General features: G+C 38.0%; 1 protein-coding gene across 4 annotated transcripts in view; it reads right to left on the bottom strand.

Annotated features, from left to right (window-relative positions):
- Nucleotides 1–272: 272 nt before the first annotated feature.
- RALA (RAS like proto-oncogene A) overlaps nucleotides 273–22,852 on the bottom strand; it is a 29,539-nt gene continuing 6,959 nt past the window's right edge. For 3 of the 4 annotated variants that reach the window (XM_074887773.1, XM_074887943.1, XM_074887856.1), the window contains exons 2-5: nucleotides 9,657–9,812; nucleotides 8,644–8,852; nucleotides 4,934–5,108; nucleotides 273–2,240 (exon numbers count right to left, since the gene is read on the bottom strand). In XM_074887773.1, the coding sequence (XP_074743874.1) occupies nucleotides 2,118–2,240; nucleotides 4,934–5,108; nucleotides 8,644–8,852; nucleotides 9,657–9,770 (621 nt within the window). In that variant the 5' untranslated portion in view covers nucleotides 9,771–9,812 and the 3' untranslated portion in view covers nucleotides 273–2,117. Of the gene's footprint in view, nucleotides 2,241–4,933; nucleotides 5,109–8,643; nucleotides 8,853–9,656; nucleotides 9,813–20,537; nucleotides 20,627–22,341; nucleotides 22,448–22,852 lie in introns of all 4 variants that reach the window. The other variant, XM_074887682.1, reaches the window with a different exon arrangement.

Genomic DNA, 22,852 nt, shown 5'->3' with positions numbered 1-22,852 from the left:
GAACAAACTTACCCTCAGTTTGCCTGTTTTCTGATATTTTTTGTTATAGCAAGTAGGGATAAATTAGCTGTGGATAAAAGGCAGCATATGCATAATCTCAGCTTTTACAAAGTGGCTTTTTACCAGACTAATTAGGTTTAATCTACCTACTATTGTGTTCACACACACAAAAAAGGCTTCTGGAATATTTCGGTTTAACTGCTTGACAACTAGCATCAGCTATAGCAAAGTTCATCAATAATGCAGTTATCAATTAACACACTGCGCAAGTATTTAAAAAAATGGAAGTTTATTCATCTTTCAATGGCTCAAATAGCAAATAAAAGGACAGGATAAGGCATCAGCCAAGACAAATTTCATGTGTCCAGTGGCTTCATAACACCTCAGTTCCCAGTATACAGGTCCCAAAGCAAAGTCACAATGTTAGTGGTTAGACTCCCTGGCTAAATAGACCCAAATGAGTACACAGTAAGATGAAGACTGGCTTACTTGCCGCAGTTACATGAGTAACTTTAATTCTGCACTTGGCAGTCTACTAAATGCACATACAAAATTCCTATTGATAAATATTTAACATGACAAATATAACTTCTAAGACTTGAGTCCCTAAAACGTCTGTTAGCATGAAAGTTAAATATTTGTTACTTAGTTTGCTTGAGCACATTTTTAACTGTCAGTTATAGGCTTACACATGTATAAAAAGTGTAACAGTTTGTGGAATTGATCTAGCCTGTCTTACCCCAGAGGAGTCCAAAACCCTCAAACATTCTGGTATATTTTTAGTTAAGATGCAGCATACTAACCGTGTGCTAGTATTCTTGCTGTTCTGAAGCAACTGAGGCAGTATGTTTTGTTTGGGGATTTTGGATGCATGTGGTAAATGTTTCTGTATTGCAAAGCACGTTTGATTGTTTAATATCAACATTAACTAGAAAAAGTAGCTACAATGTTCCCCATTTGAAAATCAACATAAACTAGACTAAACAGTACAAAACCTGCAAAGAGCTTCAGCATAACACAGCATGTTCCCATAGCCGAGTATTAGGAACACAAAAGAAATTAACTGATGACACCAGAATTTCCTGGACAACATCTTAACTCAAACCACATTAGCACTACTGAATCAGCTCCACTCCACCCAACTCCAGGGAGTTAAAACCCAAGGAACATCTAGACAAAAATCTACTCGCAAAAGGGAAGTTTCAAGGTACCAGCACGTTAAGTTTTAAACAACCATTCCAGGCTTAGATGTGCCATAGGCTTATGACTTCAGTCTCACATGTATTCTGACCTTTTAGTTTTAGAATACCGTATTGTTTACCAGGTTACAGATGACAGAATATGCTCTGTATTATTCACAATACCAGAGTATGGCACACATGTAAAGAACAGACACTGCTAGCAGACAGCTAGTTAGCGAAATCATTCACATAACTGCACTCCACAGAGAGGGCAGTCTCGCCCTGATGCGCAGGGACAGTCTCCATGCAACAAAGTTGAAAATACACCCTTGATTAAGCAACCTGCTATGTTTAGGTTTTAAAATTAAGGCATATTCAAATGTTTCAATGTAAAAGATTACATCACTCTTCTAGGTTAATCAGGTAATGCAGAACCACATATAATTTTCCTCAACATAAACTGTTCGCATATACATTATTTCTTTTCTAATTTGCATAACTCCATGGCAAAACAACTGCATACTGCTTTGTTAGGTATCACGTCCACAATTGTAATTTTCAAGGCAACAAAAGACAAGATGAATTGACAATTACCAGTGATAAAAAAGTATGCTTTACAAGAACCCACAAAGTAATACTTCCCCCCGCTGTTCACTATTAAAGAAAAGACTGCCTATGAAACACTACATTCAGAAGAAATGTGAGAAGGTAGGCAATCATGAAATGGACTGAACTTTGCTTCTCTTGAAGCCACATCATTTTTTTTTTTTTTCAGTGAATTTGACTTTCAGTGCAGCTCCAATTCATGCTTTTAGTGGTACATTACAATTTCCAACATGTTAGAGTAATTTCAGTCACTTGAGCCTTCAACGGCATGCTTATAAATTATGGTTTTTATTAGTATGGTCAGGGTAGGAAAGGAATTCAGGATTTTGATTATAAAATGCAACATCTTTCTCTGATCCTCTTAGCTAGGCTTTTTCTTTTCTTCTTCCCATTCTTTTCTTTGCTGTCTTCCATTTTTCTGGCTCTAATTTCTCTCATTAAATCGAAAAAAACCTAAAAAAAAGATGTAAGAACGTAAATGCAAAACCGATCAAAGACACATGAGTTAATTTAAACTACCACTGATGATATCCATTTCAGTCGTTTAGAATAAAGTCGATAATATGCAACCAGTCTGAGCAAACAAATATTAATCCAACAAATCTTTCCCTGGTTTTCAAGGCCAAGTTGATATGATGCAATCCCACTTCTTTCACGGTACCATAATGTTCCCCTGTCTCCTGGTATTTGCTTATGAATCCTGTCAGATGATTTTCCACAAGGACTGAAACAAGAGTCTCATCACCAGCCAAGACTTTTTAAAATGTATTATCTGCATCTTACTGAGGAGTCTTAAGGAAATTAGTTTACATTTTGAGTATTTCAGTGATGAGCTGTAAAGGCTGAAAAAGTGCAACATCCAATTCTACGAACTTATTAATGGAGCAGTAGCATACACTGAACATTTCATGGTCAGTATGTCCCATGATGCACTTCTAAACACAAAATAACTAGGAAAAAAAAAAATCAGCATTTCCTTTAAAGCAAAGTTATCAATCATACAACTACATAAACAGGTTTTTAGATCAGGTTATCTCAACTTCCATATTACACTCTCAAAGTACGTATGAACTTCATTTTCATCAAGTGGTTTAGTAGGAAACAAAAATGACCAAGCTGGAGATACACAAATGACTCGAGAGATCCTACTGCCAGTTAAGGCTTTATGATTGGACTGCTTAAAGCTACTTTAATCATACAAAAAGCAGATCTTGACTCACAGGAAGCTACAGCAAATAATCATTTCATCTTTGCAATTTTGTTGTAGGAAATCAGCTGAGCAATTCTAAGACTTTTCTCTCTCAGGAAGTGTTCTCTAGATCTACGTCAGGGGACTTGATCCATTTCCATGACACATGGACAGTGCAGGGGCTGAAAAGCTCCTCTACAGAGCTCAGTAGGTTTTTATTTGCAATGACACTAATCTCATATTGACTGCAGCAAAAGCAACCTTCATTACACAGGATCTGAAGAAAATCAATGTAACTAAACATTTCCATCAAGAAATAAGATTGCCTTTAGATTTCTAAATCACTCGCTTGTTACTTGTACTTAAATCTGCGTTAATGGTAAGTTGCAACTGTCAACTTGCTTAAGCACAGATACTGTACTCCAGTATTTAGCTGTCTGGGGTACATAACCTTCTGAGAAGATGCTTAGTGGGTCACCTTCACCAAAGTGAGTGGAAGCTGACCATTTTCCCTAGCTGAGCAAACCCATTATTCTGGAAGTCAGAGAAGCCAGATTTCTTATAGTAACTTAAAGTCAAACAACAAACCCCATCACTTCAGATGCTCCAAGTAACTAAGAATACCTGGTACTTACTAGTGCCAACAAAGCCTCATTTATGGCTTGTCAAACCTTAATTCTATGATACATGCTAATCTGGATCCATAATGCCACCAGCTCCAGAAAGAAACTTGGAGCTCTGTAGTAGCCTACCATGTGTGTGCAAAAGCTATTGATTAGAGAGCTATGTAAAAAAAATATATATATACACACCCACACACTTTTTTCCCCCCAGCTGCTAAATGCAGTGAAGTAGATTTTGAAGAGCTGGGAATTTCTACTTGACTGTAATAGGGGGATGTTAACTGCAACCACGCACCAAAACTAAAAGATGTACTAGTTTTTATAACGACAACAAAAATCAGAGCTGTACTCAACAATGAAACTGAGTTCTGATGCATTTTATTGACTTAATTTTATCTACAGAACTTACTGTAGTACCAAACAATGAATTTCTTCAGGAAGACAACTGACAGGAGACAGCAGTCAAATTGATGTTACTGCAAAAGAGAACTGACATTACAGCTGTCAAGCTGCAATTGACAGCTCATACGTAAGGATTTACATTACAGAATTTTTCAATGTGGGATCAAGTCTGTCAATAGCTCTGAAAGGAAAGGTTGGCACATTGAACTAAACTACTCATATCTTTTGCCACACACTCGTTACTCTTGCAGTCTACCAGGCTTAGAGTTATTCTGAATCCTGTATTCCAAGAAGTCCTGTCTTTTAGAGTTATAGCTGAAATACTTACAACTAATCAATAATTTATTTTCTTGGAGACAAAGATTCTCTGTCTCTTATCTCACGACCTTCTGAACCAGGTTTTATCCCTGAAAACTCATGAGGCACTTCTAGGCTGTTCAAAGCTGGAAAAAGGTTCATCCATTCTTCATCGAAGCAACATGCAACCAGGGATCTGGTTAAATGAAGGTAGAGAGGGCTCCAATCTCTCCCTCACCTGCTTTTGTAAGTTGATTTATTCTGGCTGAGGATCAGACAGCATTCCTCACTATTCAGAAGCAGACTCTCTTCTAGTTATAAAAAACACAATCAGAAGCCAAAGCCAAAATAGCTGCCTCAAGAAATTTTTAATGAAATAGGGTCTTGTATAACGTCTTGTATAATGACTCCTTGCAGTTTAGGATGATATACGCTTGTTATGCCTAACGTTTTCACTGTTCTACATGAAGTCACCTAGTCATGCATTCCCTGTAAGGTAAGGAAGAGAAGCATTTGATTCAAATTTTACAAAAACAATTGCTAAAACAACAAACATATAGAGTATGACCCATGGAAAAGAGGTATAAAGTAAAAACCGATGGAGATGTTCTTTGTATTATGAGGCCAGCTATTACCTTGTCAACATTAGCTCGCGTTTTTGCAGAAGTTTCCACATAGTTAACATTCCACTGATCAGCTCTGTTTTTTGCTTCCTCTACAGAAACTTGCCTTTTATCTTCCAAATCTGATTTGTTACCAACTAGCAAAAAAGGAACATTCTCATCTTCTTTTACTCTTAAGATCTGCTCCCTGAAGAAAAAAAAAAAAAAGGAAAAGAAAATTAAGCTTTGCATGGAGTACTATTCTTAGAACACAAAAAGAAGAACTCAAGACTAAATACTCTTCCATCTTACAGTGAAAACCCACTATTCCTTTTATGAAGCTTACGTAACAGTAAAATCTTAAACCTCATTATGACATTATACAGAATGAAGACAGAGACAGACTAGTCCTCCAGGAAGGAAGGAGGTGAGTCAGTAAGATACTAAAATCGTAGAACAGGATTGGTTTAGGTGAGAATTTATATTAATTTGTCATCCCTTTTAATAAAGGTGTTACTTTAGAGCATTTACCATTGTCTTTCTATTACTGTGACTGTCATTTTTAAGCTACCCAAATGTCAGTTTTACACTCTTTTTTTTCCCCTAATAAAATGCATGTGCCATTTTTAAAGCTGATAAAATGGTCTGTAGCACACCAAGAGAAAAATCTCTTCATTTCAGGAATCTTTCTCAAGTCAATTATATTCAGTCTCTGCAGAGTTCTTCGTTCAGTTATACACCAGTGTATAGCTACAAGTGGTACACACATCAGATTTTTAAGGACAGACCCCTCTACCATTTGAACTGCTAGGATGAAGGGCTTAAAGCTGTAAATAAAATTCAGTACTACAAATGCTTTGGTATACAAAGTCTTCACCACTTACAAAAATAACGGAACTTTTCTTCTAATTGGAAATGCATTAAAAGCACCAGGAAGAACAGTTTTTCCATAGGAGGGATATTCTCTATTTTGTCTCAGAAAGGAGTACAAAAGTTACTAGTGAAATGTAGCCCTTTATCGTGGAACAATTTTTGAAAGATCAGCAAAAAGCACAGAGAAATTCCTTTTGCTGGTTGAGGTGAAACCTATTGCCAGATTTAAAGCTGAATGGAGAGAAGCTGAAAAAGAGTTAATTAACTGATTAAGTGAAAGGGCCTTGATTTGGTGTATGGCAGGATCCTCCTGCTGTTATAAAAAGCTCTGAATAGCATGCAGTCTTGTGGAAGAAGTCTACTCACAGGGCTGAGAAACTACAGACAGTCTGTAATTTTTTTTAAACCAAGAAATATATTTGAGGCAGCTTGTAACACCACATTCATCTCTGAGGTGTCATTAAATTCCTCCTCTCGCCCACAAATATCAGTGCAAATGTTTTAACAGGGTCTGCAGCTATCCAAAAGTAGTTTGACCAGTCAGTGGATTAGGAAGGGTGGCCAAAAGAAAACTCAGTGCATCACTGCACTATCTGTGTAAATAAGACTTCTGTGAAAAAACAGTAGTTTTCAACACTAATCATTCAGGCAATGCCAGACAATTTCATCATGTAAAGAGTTAATCTAACAGCCATCCAAATGATGCTATTCCCCTTTGACCTCTCTCTGAAGACTGTTATCTCCTAAACAAGAAATATTTCAAAGATACGCCAGCTTGAAATCTAGAACTTAAAATTAAAAAATTAGAGCAAGACCAATTCTACTCAAAGCAAGACCACATTTTAGCAAACTGCTTTTCTAATATTTAAAAGTTTATTTGCTGCAGGTCTGCTGTCTATTGAAAGAAAATGACTTGGAGCAAGAGCATTTCAGAGCACACCAGGAACCCCATGGAAGACACTGAATAGCAGTAAGCAGCTCTCCTGTTGGAGTCCTGCCATTCCAGTAGAACAAAATTCCATGGAAACAAATCAAACATCCAAATTCTTCTTGTCACTTTCTTTTATATCCATCTCTTAAGTAGTATTCCCTCGGGCTGCTCAACAATGCCGAAGGTATTTTAACTGTACCTTCAAGAGATACAGGTTACTTTTACACAGAGCGGAACGAATGTAATTTTTCTCAGTTACATTTTAGCATTTACGCTGCTACAGTTTCAAAAGCAACTTGAAAGGCACTTTCACATTTGGATTGGGGAGTTTTAATCTCTTCATCGAAGAGGTTTTTTTCTTCTGTTTTTTCTGTATCAGCATGTCAACACTCACCTTTGCTGGAAAAGTAGGACTTTTTCTAGAGCCATAGAAGATCATGTACTTTGAAACATTAACAGGATTTTAAACAGATTTTAATAGGTCATTTTGCACTCTAGACTAAACAGTCCTCCACAATTGACAATACCTAGCATAAACCTGCAAACCAATCACGGCCTGCCCCTCCCTCCCTCTCAGAATAAACACACAAACTGAAAAAAACCACTAGGAGGAAAACTTCACTTTCTCCCCTCTCCGTATCATCTCTATGGGAGGAGGAGGAGGTATTAAACATATTCTGATACCTGGTGCTAATTAAGTTGAACTGTGACAGCATCTCTGAGAAGCTTTATTTCAGCAGGATGCAGATCATTTTTTTTTATACTTGTTTCCTTACTTTTTTCTCCAAGGTTATCTGCTTTCCTATTTAGCTACTTTGAACTGGTAAAAAAAAATATTTCCGGTACCTTTTTTTCCTTTTTTTAATATAGTGATGAGTGATTGAAATAGGCTTGCTCCCAACCAAAATTAACACCTGTAATATACTGCTGCCTGTGTAATAGTTTCTTACCATTATAAGGGTTTTAATATGCTGCATGCCTGAAAAGCACCTTAAAAACCCCAATCCTGTTAAATATTTATTACACCAAAATGGTCCAGTTCCAAATTTTGTTTTTACCACGTTGCTCCCTATTACGTAAAATACAGACTGATGGAAAGGTGAATGCTATGCAGAATTCTATGCAGAACTTGTGTCTTGTAAATTAAAAACTTTACATCAGTATTTTTTACAGGGGAAATTCCATCCAAGCAAAACTGAAGGGACAGATTTACGGCAGGCCTTTACACAAAATGCACAGCTACTACAGACTATTCAAAGATACTTCTCATGGCTGTTGCTCATAAAGAGGTAGAAAGAATTGTGTTGATACTACGCATTTCACTCTCCCAGAATACAATGCGCATACTTCACATCGCCCAAGACCTTGCAGACAGACATCACCACACGTGGTGGTTCTGTGCAGTTTCCAACTGGAATCATCACATCATCTTTATAACTACGAAGTATTCTAATATAAAGCAGATGGACATGCTACAGCTGCCCTTTTGTTCCAGGTGGTAGAAACACAACATAATCCTTTATATGAAGCAAGAACTAAAAATAGACAGCTCTGGGGAGTATGCAGTATTGTCATGCAACCACACAGTCTATAAGCAATTTTTCTCAGATCCATTACTTTGGGTAGCAGTATGCCTGCTCACCAATACTGCTGCTTAGCACAAGTGCTGAGCAACGCTGATTTACAAAGGGCAGAAATTTTCTGAATGTCACTATCTGCTCTGTGGCAATAGCATTTTGATATTCAGAAACACAGCAGCAAAGATATCTGAAGTGGTAGATAGCAAAGGCATGGCTAGGTATCTGTTCAAAACATTATGTGACTACAGTAAGAGCTGTCATCCAGTCTAGACTATCATAAGGATATTACAAAACAAACAAAAAAATCCCTTGTAATTACCTCACTGTAATTAGAATAGTTATCTCACTTTGTAACTTACCTGAAGTCTGCAGTTGCTGCAAAGGATTCCAGCTCTGTAATAGAGAAGACACAAAGAAAGCCTTCTCCACTGCGGAAGTAGTTGTCTCTAATTGCAGCATAGTCCTCCTGCCCTGCTGTGTCCAATATATCAATCTGGACTTCTTCCCCATCCAGAACCACCTTTTTCCTGTAGCTGTCTGCTTTGGTGGGCTCATAATCTTCAACAAACTAGAAAAAAAAACCTTCATGATATAAAATCATGGTACAAGGCAAATGCTTCTAGTTGCATATAAGGATATCACAAACACTTTACGTGGTTACAGTAAGTAAGCATATGTATTTAGGTTGTGTGAAGTACTCAAATGATTCATAGTTAAAGCAGCCTCTCCATCAGCCCAAAGAGTTTATAGGTTTTTGCTTTCTTCATTAGAAGGAAATTTTAGAGGTAATGCAAAACATCAATGTCTGTGCACTACCCAAGCCTCCTCTTCTGGTCAAGCACAACATCTGGCTGTGTTCCATTATGCTATCAGGCAGTCCTGACTTTGAATATATTTAGTATCCTTTTTTAAAAGACACTAAAAAAGCCATAACTTCTGCCTTTCAATCAAAAAGAATGACTTTTACTGGGGAAAAAAAGGAAACAAGAAACAGATTTTCTTTCCTCTCTTCAACAGCAGTATAAAAACATGGAAAAAAACGGTCATCATTTCAAGCATCATGCAATTCACCTGCGTGGAGAAGCTTTGAGCTATAATACCTAAATAAATTCAAATAGGTCTAGTGAACAATGACAAAATATACTGATATGGCAGAGCATTTAATTGCTTCAAAGTCTGAAAAATGCCGAATTATACCTTCACAGGTATCTCTAGAGGGCAAATCACTTAATCTCAAAAAATATTTTTGTTCAATTTAATTGCTAACTTTCATACCACACCATATACAGTTAGACCCTTTCAGAAAATACCTGTACTAATGAAGGCTTAAATAACACTATGTAGCGAGATAATTTCTAGTGCAGATTCTTACCTCATCATACATAAACTGTAGTGTTAAAGCAGATTTTCCTACACCACCGCTTCCCACCATGATCACTTTGTGTAAAGCCAATGAATTCTGTCCTTTAGGCTTATTTGCAGCCATCTTTGGATTGCAGAAAATTCACAGGTACAAAATGAAAAAAATCTAGAAGAAAAACATTGCTTCATTAGTTTTCTTTTGCTTCTCCCACATGCACTGTTTAAAGTGGATTTGTTTTAAATCCCTACATATCTAAGGACTTAATTTCAGTTCTGCTGTCTTCAGTGAAAGCTATCTGCTTTTCCACTGGAAGCCATTCCACAAATTATACCAAGCTCATCTGTTTTGTGGAATGAGCAAAGAAAGCCTTCACCATTTGGAAAGGGCACAAGTAGGTTCACAGCATCCAACAGCAATTAAGGGAAAAGATTTACATTTTGGTATGCAGTGTTTTCTTTTAGAGACACAGTATTTGTCAAGAATTCTTGTTAGTGTACTAAGCAAGAATTGAAAAAGGAAGCCACAGTGAGTCAACACCATACAAGAAAACATGAGATATGACAGCTGCAGAGGAAAGAAAACAGACATTTGAAGGAATTTCCAGCTTAAATAGCAAGCACCGAGACACAGCAGCAAGGATTAGCTAGTATACTTTTTCAGGGGAAAGCAAGCAAATGTGTCACTTAAAACCTAAAAATACCCAGTTTCACTAAGTCAATCAGGAACTGAAAGAATAATCTAGTTTATGCAGAGTGGAAAGATTCAACTTGCCTTCTTTGGGTACAAATGCAGTTTTTACATATATTTGGGATAGTTGTCTCAGTCCCACAACTGCTTGTTCAAACACAAATCTCGATCTCACCAACACCAAAGGGCTGTATGACAATTAATTCACATTAGATTTTTTTAAAAAAAAATCATGTTAGAGTTTTAGCAGATCAGCTACTATCCTCCCACACCTTTGCTTCAGTCCCTGCCTATCCCAGCAGTAAGTGTATTTGTGTTATATGAAGACAGAATATTTTGTTTGCTTGCACAGATCTTAAGACATGGGAAAGTCCCTGCACAGTGACAGAATAGTACCCTCCTCCAGAAATTTAAGGTCAAAACAAGCTCTGATGTCCAAAAAACACAATGACATCTACATTACAGAAGATGTAAATACAAGAGACATCTATAGTAGCAACCAAATGTAACTTAGATTTTCATAATTAGAAAGCTCAAAATGATCACACTCACATGGCAGTGGTTTAGTTATATACAGAACTAGCAGATAATAATACCATGTAGTAACAAGACACCATTACCTCATTTACCTTTACCCATCATGATCATTTGACAATCTCACACTAAAACTACATCCTCCTGCATAACGAATCACTCTTCTGTGCTGCTTAAATAATCAGAATGTGAAGCATGACAATTTTCTTAAAACTTGTATCAAAATCCCTAGTCGAGGACATGCCCTAGGGTTTTGTTAGCAGTGAAGCAGTTAAGTGTAACAGCATGCTGACTGAAGCTTCATTAGAGATTAAGCCAATCCTTCCTGGAATTAAGAAATAGATAAAAAGATATACCAGTTTTGGCTGGGGTAGAGTTAATTTTCTTCAGAATAGTTCATATAGTGCCATGTTTGGGATTTGTGATGAAAACAGTGATAACACACAGATGTCCTGGCTATTACTGAGCAGTGCTTACACAGTGTCAAGGCCTTCTCTGGTTCTCACACTGCCCTGGGCAAGCGGTTGGGAGGGACACAGGCGGGACAGCTGACCAAAGGGGTATCCCATGCCATAGCTGAGCAATAAAAGCTGGCAGGGAAGTTTGCCGGGGCTGCTGTTGCTCAGGGACTGGCTGGATGTTGGTCAGCTAGTGGTGAGCAATTTTTTTTTTTTTTTCCCCAATCACTTGTTTTTCTTGGTTTTGTTTCTTTTTAAAAAAAATTATTAAATTTTCATTATCTCAAGCCACAAGTTTTCTTACTTTAACCCTTCCAATTCTCTCCCCCATCCCACTGGTGGGGTGGGAAGTGAGCAAGCAGCTGTGTGGTGCTTAGCTGCCTACCAAGGTTAACTCGACAACCTATGTGAAAAACTCTCTGGATCACATCAGTACCACTACCCATTCTGCTGTCAAAGAATTCTGAAAATGCAATTGGAAATTAAGTTGCTTAAATTGTTTTCCCCAGAAAGATTATTTAAGTGAAATAAGCTGCTGTACTAATTATAGAGATATAGCAGAAAAATGTAACTAACATTATGCTACAAGTTCTTTTAAAAAGGAGATGGATGAGAACAAAAAAACATTTCTGTTTTGACCATCATAGCCAAAATATTTCTGTTTTGACCATCATGGCTTAAAATGAACCATTGCTCTCTTTTTACTCAAGAGGGAGTAGGAGAACATGAAAATAACTCCAAGCCATGTGTACATTTTCAACCTACTACACTGCATTTTGAACTACTCCACATTGTCTTGTCTTTGTACTTTTCTCTTAAAAGGAAAAATATATCCTCAAAGTCATGTTTACTTGTTTTTAGTATATATTTCAGACAAGTATTATACAGAAAATTCCTCTGAATTGCAGTCATCAACTGACAACAGCTCAGTCTGCCAAGTTTAGATTACAATAAATACTCTCAGAAGCACAAGTACACCTGGATACGGCCTATACTATCCTTACTAAGCAACAAACCAGATTATTCTTGTACAAGCACTTCAGTACTGGAACAAGTCCAAACAAATTCAGCAGGACCTCTGACAGCAAGCCTATGCAAAACCACTATTAAAATCTGTGAAAAAATTCAAATATACAATAGCAATGTTTCTCTGTAATATTCATTGTAAACTAACTACAGTCTTTAAGTAGATTGAGCAATGTGAAAATTGATGTGTTACTAGAAGTTGCAATTCAACAAATAGTGTCCCAGTGTGACAAAGAGAAGCTGCCACTTTTTGTACTTTGTGCAACAGTTGACACATACCTGAAAGGCCAAAACAAGGATGTGCAACCAATAAGATCCTTATAAGTAATCAAGTCAGTGACGATACTGCTTTTCACTGAAAATTCTTTAACCAGAAAAATTTTCATGGCAGCCAATCATTTTCAGAACCCTTGATAACATCGTTTCAAAGAAGCACAAGAGACTGACTCAAAGAAACTCAGAATTAAAAAAACCTGACCCAACCAGTCAAACAGTATCCTGAGTCATCGTGTCATCAATAACTGCCAGTGACCAACATTCCAGTAAGATACTGAAGACAGCAAAACTTCTCACTACCAGACATCAAATCTTAATAAGCTTGTCATAAATATTCCTTCACATTTTGTAGTGGGAGGAGGCTCAGGGAGGTCAGTTTGCGCTCAAGTTCTTCACAATCCAACAAAAATATAATGCTGTCAAAATTCAGGCTGCTGAATGGCAGACAATGTGAAAAGAGAAGTTACAAAGCAGGTACAGTCTGATACTGTGCAAAGGACATTCAATCCAGAGAGACTGTTGCAGAGCAAGTATTCTGCCAGAGAGAAAGATGTTGAAAGTGATAAATTTTAAGCTACTGCCACATAATTCTACCCGCTTCAGTCTGCTTTCAAAAGCAAAGAGGAACACAGACACCAATTTTAACAGTAAAGCACCCGAGAAGAAGTTTCACACAACGCAAGTTTTTCTACCCTTAATGTATGTAGCTTGACTTATTTTCATAGGTAGTATTAATTTGGGTCATATCCAGTTTCTGAATTGTCCTACTTTATCATGATGAGAAAACTGACAGAAACTGTGGCAAGAACCATGTTGTATGAAGATCAAAAAAGCACACTTTCATATTAGGTGTACTGTGATTATGTTTGGGTTTTTTGGTTGGGTTTTTTTTGGTTTTTTTTTTTTTTCTTTTTTCTTTTTTTTTTTTCCCCCCCTAATCTTCACAGTGCAAAATTGTTTGGGGGGTCAGAAGATAAACAGAGGCTCATCCTGCAGTAGAATCCTGTGTCACCCTACAGCAGAGAGAGGTTCACACAGAGCCAAGCTGGGTGCTGTCAATAGCTGTATTATCCATTTATACAGGTCAGCTTTTTACCACACCCATTGATAATCCCCACTGCAGCAGTACAGCTGATGATATATATGAAAGTTTATTTTTAAACTGTTCTTTGTGTAGTCCAAAATGTTGGAAGGGAAGTGAAAGCTTAACTGGCTCAACAATGCACTGTCATGCCTTCACTCAGAAGGGCGAGAGCATTGTCCAACCACCATGCTATGGATCAGTCCTCACCTCTGCTGCAGATAAACTCCTAGGAAACTTCCCTTTCTCAACATGCTTGAGCAGATAAGGGCACAAACTACTGAATCTCAGTGGCTGCTCAGCCAAAGTAAGCAGATCTCAAAGCTCCTACAGCTGCTTATTGCCTGGTTGCAGATAACCACCCCCATGATTCTGTGCAGGCTTCCAGCTGCAGCCAGGATCATCTTTCTGTAATGCCAGGTTAGGGAGCAATTTGATTAAATAACAACTGCAGGAGTAGGAATTATAATTCATGTTAGCATCAGCAATGGCATCTTGTCCAACAGTCTAGAAATCTGGTCAAGGGAAAGAAGAGTAGGTGGCTAAATAACTTTTATGATCATCCTACATGATTAAGATCATGTAGCAACAGGAACTTGTAGCTGGAGTTGTAATAGTGTTGCCTGTCTTGAGCAACTGGCTTTTACCTGTATCAATACTAACTTCTCCAGAGTTTCACACCTTACACAGAAGGTCCTCTGTGCAAGAAATACAATGTTATCTCTAGTTCCCCATGGATTTTAAACACGCCATCCAGCTCCACCCACCAGAGGAGCGAGCTGGAAAGTGTTCCTGTAACAGGACTTGGCCACAGTAACCATCACGTCAACTTCTGCATAAAATCTTGAAGCACAGAGTGGTTATCCAGATTCACAAGAGTAAGAAATATGATCAGGTGCCAGCACAAAAACCGGTTTTCACCTCCAGCGACAATATTTTCAGGGAAGAAAAAAAATGAAGCAGGAATCCCTGATCTCTCTACATTACTCTTTATTTTATCCTCCCATCTACTTCTTAAGCCCAATAAATCGAGACCTAAAAATATGCTGATGGGTGGAAAAACCTTATGGTTTTTATCCTCTCACTTAAACTCAGAAGACCCCTCTTAAGTTGTCCTATTTCTCAGACGGCTTTTTCTTACAGAATAACTTGCCCCAAAACAATTAACCAAAGCATGCTTCCTTACATATTTGTCTTCTACATTCCTCCTCAACGCAATAATCCCAATGTTCATACACTAAAAGGGAGCAAAAGTGGCCAACAGAGCAGCTATGTACCAGCCCAAACAGGGCAACAGACATCCAGCTCACGTTGCTTCCTTTCCTTCACAGAGAGCGCTGGGACAGCTTTCTTCCTCTTTAGCCAGCAGCACATATTCAGGAAATTTATGGGAACAATCATATCCTAGACACATAAACCTCTATCAAAAAGTGCCCAAAACTGGCCAATAGGCCAAGAATTAACAAAGAACTGAGCATATGATCAGACTCATTTTCTTAGAGAATGTCACTAAAAGAGGTCAAGAAGCTACTCTGCCCATTTTGCTCCCCTGGAGTCTCGTAAATGCAATGTCAGTGAGAGCAGATGAGGGAAGGAGAGGCATTACACCAGAGTGGCATCATTACAGGCACAAATTCAGCTGGCATCTTCTGCGGCACTATACATAAAGCTGAATGCAGGCTTTGTGAAAATGCAGTTGTCCTTAACCAGAGGACTTTGATTTGCTGCAGGCATTTGTCTGAAGGGGACTAGTTAAACATAGCTTTGTGTTTAGAAATACTTGGTACAGTTAGTATAGTAGATTCTAGTTAGTAAGTATAGTGGTGCCTTTAATTACAAAACGATTTCTTATACTGTTATTTTTATAGCCTCCATAAAACTATCACATCAAAACTGAATTCCATTCTTTTGTTTCCTTTCCTGTAAGAGATTACATAAAGATTTGCAAGACTGTCATATTAACCTCATTACCCACTCAATTTTATGATGAGTAACTTTCTTCCCTGAAGACTATTTTATATAATAAGCATCAATTACAACTGGTAGCTGATACATCACAGCACCCGCTTTTACTCTGCTTTTTAACAGAGTTAAAATTTGATGCATTTGAAGGAACAGGAATAATTTAATTGAAATATGTGAGCTACCTGCACAATATTAAGAACTACAGTTAGTATGCTTTGACCAGAACGGCAAAATATTGTATCAATTACTTACTGAACAAGAAAATTAGTAGTGGAGACACATGTTCTTCTAAGCAAATAATTTGGTCTTTTTTTAATTAAAGAAACTAAGATCTGCACTACTCTGTACTTTATACTCAGTATAATCTATCACCTCCAGAAACATTAGCTACAATTTATCTCATTCTGAAGTGAAAATTTATAGTAAATATCTGACAGTAATCTCACCTTCTAAAGTGAATTTGAGTATTCTCCAAAGTAATTCTCTTCTTAATTACCACAAAGTGATTCACAACTCTGTTGCCTCACATGACCTATAAACTACAAGTTCAGCTTTCTGGGAAAAAAAAAAAAAACACACAGGACCAAGAATTTCAAAAAGTGTCAAGAGATTTCATATCCCCAGGGACCATCAAGCAATATAATCTTATGTTATTAAAAGATCACAACTTCATCCAGTTTCTTCATTGTTTATTGAGCCCATTAGTTCCAGTTTGGTTAACAGCAGCAAAATTCTACTTGAGAAGGTATTGTTTGAAAATGATCAGCGCAGACTAGCATACTCGATGCAAAATATCTGGAAGACACCTCAGGAATGACTCAGATATTCCTGCAACAAAAGTGTTCCTGGAAATGGAGGGAGGCAACTCCAGGCAAGCAGAGTCTAACACTCCCAACAGCTGCTTCCAATTACTATATTCAAACCGGATCAACAGAAACACCCCATGACCCAGAAATAGATAGGATACTGTAGGACATATGATGGGAGACATGATGGCAGCTGTTTTAAGAGTTGGAGAGTAATGAAGGTTTTTAGGTTAGATCAGCATTACTGTAATAAGTGTCAATCTGTGCCTCAAGTTTGACTAGTGTTTTCATTACAGTTTAAACATGCAACATCTGTCAAGCTCTACATGAAATAACATCAGATTTTGTTAAGGTAGAACAAACATTTCAAATATTAAACAATCACTATAAAGTCTAAGTAGTAGCCTAAAGAGGAAACTGAACCCAAATGTTCAAACCTATCTTAGAAATGACTAGTCTCATTAGGCAGTGAAAGAGAGAGACCACCTGAACCTCAACCTCAGAACAAGTTAAAAACACTTTCACAGTAAGTCCTTTCCCTTCTCCTGAAAAAAATCTTTTGACATAAACCTGTTTAACTGGGAATTAGGATTCACAGCTTCTCATGACTTTAACAAGCAGTTAAACCACATTCAAGGTTTGGTAGAAATCTTCTTTCCAAAGCTTTCTAGTGCACACCATAAGAGGTGCTTGTCTCTCCCACACCCACAAAACAAATTTACTAAGGTGACTACAAATCTACAAAGTAAACGGTTGAAAACTGACTTAAGTTCTATCTCTCAGCAGCAGCAAATCTCCTCAGGCAAGAGACCTACATTTCCCAGCTTCTTGAGACAGATACATCAAACTGTAACCATATCCAGGCACTGAAACTGGAAGAATCAGTGAACTCTTCAAGTAACTGAGGCCCCATCCATCTCAAATTACACCATGCTGCTATAAAGAACAGTGGTCCTCACATGCCCGCAGCTCTGTACTCTTAAGACATCATCACAAAAATTGAGATCCCTCCAACAAGAAGTCACTAAACCACTAGCAAACAGTAAACAAGCTCACACCTTCCAGCAGTCTCCTGAGGCTCCAGAGGGCCTTAGTGTCAGCTTCTGGGCAGAGCCATGAACTACACAGCAGCTCCTGAAGTGAGAACAGATATGTATTCCATATGTTTTAAGTCATCATTTCAGCATTTTGTTACCAAAAAGCCTCTTTGGCATCCTGCAAGATGATTTCTGGAGAGGCACTTCCATAAAGAAATTTCTTGAAACCCATATGGCACAGCACAAGAAAACCCTGACAAACTGAACAGCAGAAGTAGTCTGGAACAAAATCAAGGTCTTAAGATTTTAAACCTTGCAGCGTACTGAAAAGAAAATGAAGCAGCTACATTATTGTCCACGTAAAGAGCTGACAAAACACACAACACTTGAGCCCAACCCTGTGCACCTGCAAGGCTGATAAAAACTTAACCCGCCACAGTCTGCTGATATTCCCCACATCCTTCCTTCCAATAGCACCGGTGTTTGCCACAACCAGGTGGCAAAGCAGTTCAGAAGTTGCTCTAGACAAAAATTAAACTATACTGGGTTTTGGACAGATTAGCTACCTAAACAAGCTTGCTGCCATGAAAGACAGTCTAGAAAAACAGATAGCTGAGCACGGGGAAAGCTGAACTGCAGTACCTCCAGCCTATAAACCCTGTGGAAAAACAATATAAGTGGTGTAAGGTTCCTCAACCGTAATTTAGTACCTGTTGAAGATTGTTCCCCTTTTGAAAGATATGTGACAGCTATTATGGGATATTTGGAAGAATTCTAGACGCTTGCAATGGTTCATGCAGACTGATCCAGAGATCAGTGGGAAAAGCAGCAAACTCAAGTGCAGCACCTAGGTTAACACCAGCAGCATGCTTGCTTTCACAGTTCAATTGCCTAAGTTACACTGTGAAGTAATTTTAGTAACATACACATTTACGTGACAGTCTAGAACACTGTTTCTGCTTCAAGTTCACTACATGGCTGGTGCCCTATCTCAGCCTATTCTCATCACTGAGGCAACCTGGCTTTTGGAGGCTGACAGTGCTGAAGTGTTGCTTTAACACAAAGAGTAAGAGTCATGGCTTTGATTAAATTTCTAAACATGGAGGTCTGTAATCTAGAATATTAACAGGAGGCATTCATTTTGTATTAATTTAACATTATATACCATGAGGAGAGAATTAATAGTAAGAGCAGTCATGGTAGAAGAATGAACAATTACATGTCACCAGCCTGTCAAAGCTCTCCACGCCAGAGAACTGCATAGATTCAGAGGCAAGACAGACAGACAGGTACTATGGTACTACAGCTGATTTTCTAGCATAAGCAAAACTAAGGAAGAATGAAAGGCTGAAACAGAAGAGGGGGACATCTGCAGTAGAGGCTCCTGTACCAAATACCCATAATCACCTCTCCTGGCAAAAGTCAAGTTACATTCATGGGAGATGCTACATAAAGCAGCTGCTACTTCTGAATTTTATTCAGCATTTGATGTAGAACAAAGACGCTGTTTTCCCTTTCATAAAATGTAAGAGGCAACGCATAGCCTACAAGGACGGATTTTAGTAACAGAGGATCAACAACTCGGGGTCTTAAGTTAGTGCTATTCAACTAAGGATTGAGGGAAGCACTTGAAGGACAGGTTTAAGCTAGTGTCATCTCAGACATACTAGCTACAGCCACTTTCACCCTGTGCTCCAAGCGCAAGAAAGCACATTTGGAAGCTAACTTTTGACTGGTACGTCAGGCATCACTCACACTTGCAGAGAGATGCTGCTTCCAGCTATTCTGGAAAGCAACAAAAATGGAGTTCCCTCGAAGGCACTATGCCAGAGCTTGCAGCATGAGCCTCAGCAGTTCACTTTTAAAAGCTCTTTTAAAGAGCTCTGCATTCAAAAAGTTGCTCACAGCATATTCAGTGTCATAAACCCAGGGTTTTTTGTCAGCCGTACTTCCAAAGAAATCTCCACCACATCACTGTGTCCTTTTTGCCCCTGTACTCTTACACTTCAACTAAAGAAATTTAAGGACAATTTAAATGTAAGCATTTTGACTTGGCTTGAAGTAGTAAATGCTTTAAACAGAGTCTGAAGAAGGCTTCCAAAAGACATACTTGAAAAATATAGGTTTGCCAGAACAAGTCCACAAATCAGGTTTTCCTCTAACACACATATATCATTAATTGTTAACAACCCTATACTCTTCCTTTAGTTAGGAGTTCAGAATGTCAGATGTGTGTTTTCTAGAAAAAGCAAATATCCATATGGTCATTTTTACGGCCAGAAAGGATGACTTAAGATCCACGCTCACTAAAACCAAAACTCCACCCAGTTTCACTGCTCTATAGGCAGGAACATTAATTTGTGACAGAGGAATCTCGAAACAAATGGTATCTGCAAAGCAAAAACAAGCTTCCACTAGGCTCACAGCAGGCTGCACTCGACACTCTTAGGGAATCTACAGAAGGGGTGCCATCCGCAGCCCGTCTATAGGTTAGGGTTCTGGCTGGTAGAAGCAGCCTGGTTGAGTTGCAGGCATCTTGCTTCACAGTGAGACAAGTTCTGATGCTGATAGCTCAGGGAGTTTATCCTGTTCAAAACAACTTACTTTGCCTCATTAACCAGTCATATAGTATTACAGTGAAAACTCCCATGAACACCCTTAAATTCTTTCAAGGTATTAGCACAGACAGAATGAACACACAAGCCTTGTTTGAATAACGCTCCTATGAAATTCTTGACATAGAAAAAGTTTAAGCTTTCAAATAAAGCGTTTTCAAGGCAGGTACTGCCTTCTTCTGTGTGGTCAGTGCCTAGCTGGATGAAGTTTCAACAGAAGCAGAGTAGGAATACCAAAATACACTATCCTTCACATTTTATTAATTGGCTTCTGGCAATGAAGGATGCAGGGAACAAGTGCTCCAGCAGGTGCAAGCACATTTATGTCAAAGGCCACAGCAAAAATGGTGCAAACACACAGGACCGAACACAGGCCATTAGCAAGAGACATCAAAAAGCTGGTACCCCTAAATTCTCCATCTCCTCTTCACAAATACAGGCAAGCGTTCTCCCTCTCCACAGGCAGACTGCATCAATACACCAGCAAATGGAACCTAATAAAATAGGGGCATGTTGGATTTTGCATTTCAAAAAATTCCTTTTATTCCTCTAAGGAATCATCCAGCTGTAGCAAATAAATTTCATTAGTGAAATCTGACTTGGCAAAGTAAGCTACTTCATTCATTTTATGACTTTGCCATCTGTTTTACCACCCAATTACAGAAGCATAAGTACTCTTTTGTAGTGTTATTGCAAGAGCTTTACTTTTGTAGCCATTTTTGTTCCGGTAACTTCTCCTGTTTACATTCTATGCAGTGTAAATTGCTCCTCCTAAAATCCTAATCATTTTTCTGTTTAATTCAGGGGAAGAGGATTTCATATGCGTGACTCACTGAATGAGACTGTTTTGCAAATACACAAAGACTTGTAATTAACCTTTTGAGTAGGTGATTCAAGGACACAAGTGGTTATAGACCTGATGTTGCATGGTAATACAGCATCCATGAAGTTGAAACACTCTTTGGTCTGATCCTTCCCCGTTTTTTGATGCCCTTTATCCTAAAGCTATTAGATCTATGATTTGAAAAATTGGTAGAGTCAATCCAGTAGACCTAAAAGACCCAATCAGGCAATTAATTGTCTTTTAGTTCAATATATGCTTGTCAATCGTATGATACATGGTAGAGTTTCACGGCTATTTCACATATGGGCAGAAAACATGCAGTGGCTAGAAACAGATGGCATTCAGTTCATGAACTTAGTATGAAATTATTAATATGCAGGTCAATTTATCAATTTCCACATTAAGTGCCAGTGCAAGGTGGTTTTAATCTCGTCCTGGTTAAAATACTAATCAGACTCTTGTTGCAGTACCACAGAAGACATTTCCAAGTTAAATGTTCTCAAATTGTAAAGTAGTAACTTTTAAAAAGAGGCTTTTGTTCCTATACGAATTCTTAAGCTCTTATCACGCACATGGTAATTCAGAACATTGCGGAACTGTTACATGACTAACAACAATGTAAGTGTGCAAGTTTTATGTTTTAACAGAACAAGCTATCTAAAAAAATTTTTTTTTGTATGACAATGTATGTGAAAATCATGGATCTATTTCTGAACACAGAAGCAAGCATAACATTCATTTTAGGCTATCTGGGTAACCGAGTGAAGCAGCTATCAAAAATTTCTGATAAATAACCTAAAAAAATAGTTTTGTAATCACACTCCAAAGGCAAGGAGTCTTGGAAAAGGCCCCGTTAAGGATGGTACACTATTGCACATCTCTAGATGGGCCTCAAGCGTGTCTCTTCCTGTGGCCAGACATGCAACGCAAAAGCTAAAGGCATTCCAGCGGTGGTCACAAACCAAATCCGTTTATTTTAAAGGTCAGTCTCCCCAGGGAAGAACCACTATAGAAGTCTGTCTATGGTGAAATCTGGTATCTTTATCAACATTTAATTGATTTAATTCTACACATGTTGCAACGCTAAACACTACTAAGTGTGAGCTGTATTCCTTTCTGTACACATGAACTTTTAAATTCCTGTGAGAAGTATGTGACTTAATACCTTTTCAATGTTGCATGGTGTAATATAGGATTTCCTCTGGCCTACAAAACCTTCACTACTGCTGACTTATGAAAACATTTTACTTCCAGCTGGTCACTTGCATGATTTCAATTCAGCTGTGGTACTTCTCATCGCATCAGTTCTCCAGAGTCAAAAGCTAACTTTACAGCTTTTTTCCTTGAGAGGTTTATTTCTTTTACCTTAATACACACACAGTCCAAGTCCTGCATAAAGTCTGGAAAAGTTAGCGTTGTTAAAACCCATTCCAGTTGTTCACAGATAATGGTCAGCATCAAAGATCTTAGTCTGTTGAGAAACAGAAATTACGTTCCTGAAAATCTCCCCTTCAAACTACTGACAATCCAAGAATAACTATGGCATCCTGGGTTAGTTATGACCATGTCAGTATTTTATCATATTGTATTTCACTGTTTGTATTATATTAAAAAAAAAAATCCTAGTATTTGGCTACAAGATAGTTTCTGCTTCAGTTTCTCCTACCAGAATTACTTTTCCCCTTCATATCCATAAAAAAAGTCTTACCTCCTAAAACTGTAGTAAAACCTATTAGAAAGATTACGATATAAAACTTTGCTCCTCAAGCAATGGATGGCCTTCTTCAAATTTTCCAAACCACACTTAAGATCATTAGAAGTAATTTGCTTGTGCAGCGCTCTTCAAAACACTCCAGCCTGAAGGAAGTCACTTAAA

Source organism: Strix uralensis, chromosome 1 (assembly GCF_047716275.1).
Source record: "Strix uralensis isolate ZFMK-TIS-50842 chromosome 1, bStrUra1, whole genome shotgun sequence".
NCBI classification, from domain to species: Eukaryota; Metazoa; Chordata; class Aves; order Strigiformes; family Strigidae; genus Strix; species Strix uralensis.
The sequence above is the reverse complement of the archived record's forward strand: the minus strand, read 5'-3'. Positions and strand labels throughout refer to the sequence as shown.